This window comes from Microtus ochrogaster, linkage group LG1, assembly GCF_000317375.1.
Source record: "Microtus ochrogaster isolate Prairie Vole_2 linkage group LG1, MicOch1.0, whole genome shotgun sequence".
In the NCBI taxonomy this organism is placed as follows: Eukaryota; Metazoa; Chordata; class Mammalia; order Rodentia; family Cricetidae; genus Microtus; species Microtus ochrogaster.
The window spans coordinates 49,242,624-49,245,726 of NC_022027.1; the positions used below are offsets into that span (position 1 = coordinate 49,242,624).

Consider the following 3,103-nt stretch of genomic DNA (forward strand, 5'->3'; position numbering starts at 1 on the left):
TTCTTCCACAGGACCTGGGTTGGGTCCCCAGCACCCACATAATAGCTCACAACTGGAGTCTGTAACTCCAGTTCCAGATTTGATGACATCTTCTAGGGTACCAGGTATGTACTTGTGCACAGATATATACTTAGTCAACACACACACAAAATTTTCAAAAATAATTTTTTTAACTTAAAAACTTCCAGTGAGCAATTGTGGCACAAATCTTTAATCCTAGCATATGGGAGGCAGAGGCAGGTAGATCTCTGCGAGTTCGAGGCCAGCCTGGTCTACAGAACAAGTTCCAGGACAGGCTCCAAAGTTACACAAAGAAACTCTGCCCCAACACCCACCCCATCCTCCTTGCCCCCCCACCCACAAAACCCACAAAAACCAATTTCCTTCCGTTATAACGGCAACATAAAAAGTTCAAGTTGCAAACACGGAAACCTAACTGTGAAGCATCTATGCACAGTGGGTGAAAGCCTTCCCACTTCCTCCAACACCAAGCATTGCTAATGGTCATGCTCACCTGCAAAGCCTCCGGATCAAATCCTCAGGCCTCCTTGTTATCTTCCTGGGAAAATCCATTTTTTCTATTCCTTTGAGAATCAAATTGTAAGTCATCATTTGGTCTATTCCAGAAAAGGGTGGGCTGGGGAAGATGTAAAATAGAGCACACTTCAATGAATGTCTGAGAGAACTTCGCTTCTCTTTTCCTACTTCTCCTCCTCCTCCTTCCTGTCTTTCTAACCCCCTCTTCCCTTGTTAGTTACTTGACAACAGATCTGGTTATATTCTGGAAAAAAAACTTTCACCAATTTCATATCACTTAAATGATCCACACAGGTAAATTGTCAGGCAGTGATAATCACTAGAAAGGAAAAAAAAAAAAAAAGCCGAGGAGACAGAGAGGGAGAGTAGCTGTAATTTTCTCTTCTTGTTTTTAAGTCAGTGAGTAGGAAAAGCCTCTTCTTTGAGCTGACAGAAGAGTAGAAGGCTGACTGGACAGAGGGAGTGGATGGGCTACACACTTGTTTGTGGGCACCGAGTTCCGAGACAGGAAGCGCGAAGGAATGTGTCGGGAGTGGGCAGCTGTGGGCAGTGTAGGTGACGGAGTGATTGAGCTGTGAGGGGAAGCGAGATTATAGCAGCATCATATGCATCTAGTGAGCTGCAGTAAGGATCTGGGGACCGATTCTGAGTCAGCAGTTGAACTTATAGCAACCGTAGTCGTCTGTTTGTAATACAAGAGATAAAGTACAGATAGGGGTGCTGAGCCTGGCAGCCTGGGAAGCAGTGTTGAAGGTGGTGGAATAGACATGGCTCTATCTAAACCGTGAAATGTGCTACTTATGCCCCTTTGTCAGGTTGATCCCATCATCTCGAAGGGATGGCAGCTGGGAGCTTACGCAGCTGATGAGGTTCAGGCTGGGCCATGAAGGACTAGGTTTGGTGGTCTTCTGAGACAAAGTACTGACTGTCCATCTTCTTCCTAGTGAGGATCTCTTAAGAAATCAGGGGTCTGCTACTAGAAGAGTCCTCACTAGACCTCATCTCTTTCCTAAGGCTTCCAGACTTCCAGATTGCAAGAAATAGATGATGTTCTTAAAAAAAAAAAGTCACCCAACTTACAGTATTTTGTTATAGAGCCTGCGCTAAGGCTGATGCTAAAGTTAACAGGATTTTCTAATGTAGTGGATGTTGTTCCTTTTGCGAAACTACAGCTCCCAGCATTCCCCTGGACAATGGATACCAGCCCGCGCACAAGGGCGCAAGCGCAGGACACCTTTCCCAGAAGCCCTTGCATTCCTCGTTAAAAGGCGAGGGTCGCCACGAGCCCCCTCCCTTCTTCCCGTCTCCCCTTTTGTCTCTGCGCACCCGTCCCTTACGTGTCGTTACCCATCCCCCATTAAAGTGCACCCACATGGGACCGCCGCGTGTCTGTGTCTCCTTTCCCCGCGTGACATCTTTACCCTCTAACCCCGCAGACAAGAAAGGCAGCGCAGAAGAAAGAAAAGGGAATCGAGGACCATGTTTGGCTGGAGAGTCCACAGACTGGAACTATTGTCACTGAGAGAGGCAGGCAAACGAGAGGATAAAGGTGAGTGCTGTCATTGGGACCTGGGCTACTCAGAGGCCTGATCCCCAAGCTGTCTTGCAAGGGGAGAGCAATGGAACTTTTGAGAGCGAGACATACTGCAAGAAAGTTAGATTACTAGGGAGATGACCCTGACTGTGATATTGGGGTGCTCACCTCCTCTTTTGCATGTTCTGGCCACTGCACAGTGAACAGAACTGTTTGCTACATGTTCCTGTCATAGTGCACCATGTTCAAAATCTACAGGGTCAATCAATGAGTCGTAGAATGGAACCAGGAACCAGAACAAATCTTTTCTTACTCATAAATGATCTCAGGTATTTTATTTCGCCACAGCAGTGGAAAGCCAAGTGACTCAGCAGGTGGTACAGCTAGTTACAGGGAAAAGAATCAGGATATGATGCAGAACCACATGGCACCGCCGGGCAGGCAGTTGGATTTATGAGCCTAGCATTGAGGAAAGTCACTAAGGAATTATGGCTTGGATCATCTCATAAGGTTTATGGCCATAGGGCTTGAGGATATTACCCTATGAGTGCTGGATGGAAAAGGGGCCAAGGTCTGACTGGCCCAACATTAATCTATCAGGAAAATGAAAAGAATCTGGAATGGTGACAATGAAGGAGCAATCAGTGTAGGCTAAGGAAGGAGGAAGAGGCCCTGGAAACCACCTAGGTGAGTATTTCAAGGAATGCTGAGTAAAATCTGGTTGAGCTGAAGTTAGGTAGCATTTTGATTCATATGTCATTTTGATTCCTAAAACACTTTCTTCTCTGGTTTAGATGATCTAACTGTTGTATTGTAGCTCAGTTATGTTTGCGCCCTCTGAAAAGCAATAGTATTCACCCTTGACAAGATACAATAAAACAAAAGCAAAACCTTGAAGCAAAGGCAGTGCATCAAGTTTTCAATAGCCTGTGCTCCATGTGTGAAGACAACAAAGGAGGAAGCAGAGGCGCTGCTGTGACATCTTCAGTACACACAGATATATACACATGACATCTTCAGTACACACAGATA

General features: G+C 45.9%; 1 protein-coding gene across 1 annotated transcript in view; it reads right to left on the minus strand.

The window, feature by feature from the left end:
- The window catches only part of Prkg2 (protein kinase cGMP-dependent 2), a 99,287-nt gene that overhangs the window by 9,747 nt on the left and 86,437 nt on the right, over positions 1–3,103 (minus strand). The window contains exon 16 of the mRNA XM_005359533.3: positions 515–637. Within this exon, the coding sequence (XP_005359590.1) occupies positions 515–637 (123 nt within the window). The remainder of the gene's footprint in view (positions 1–514; positions 638–3,103) is intronic.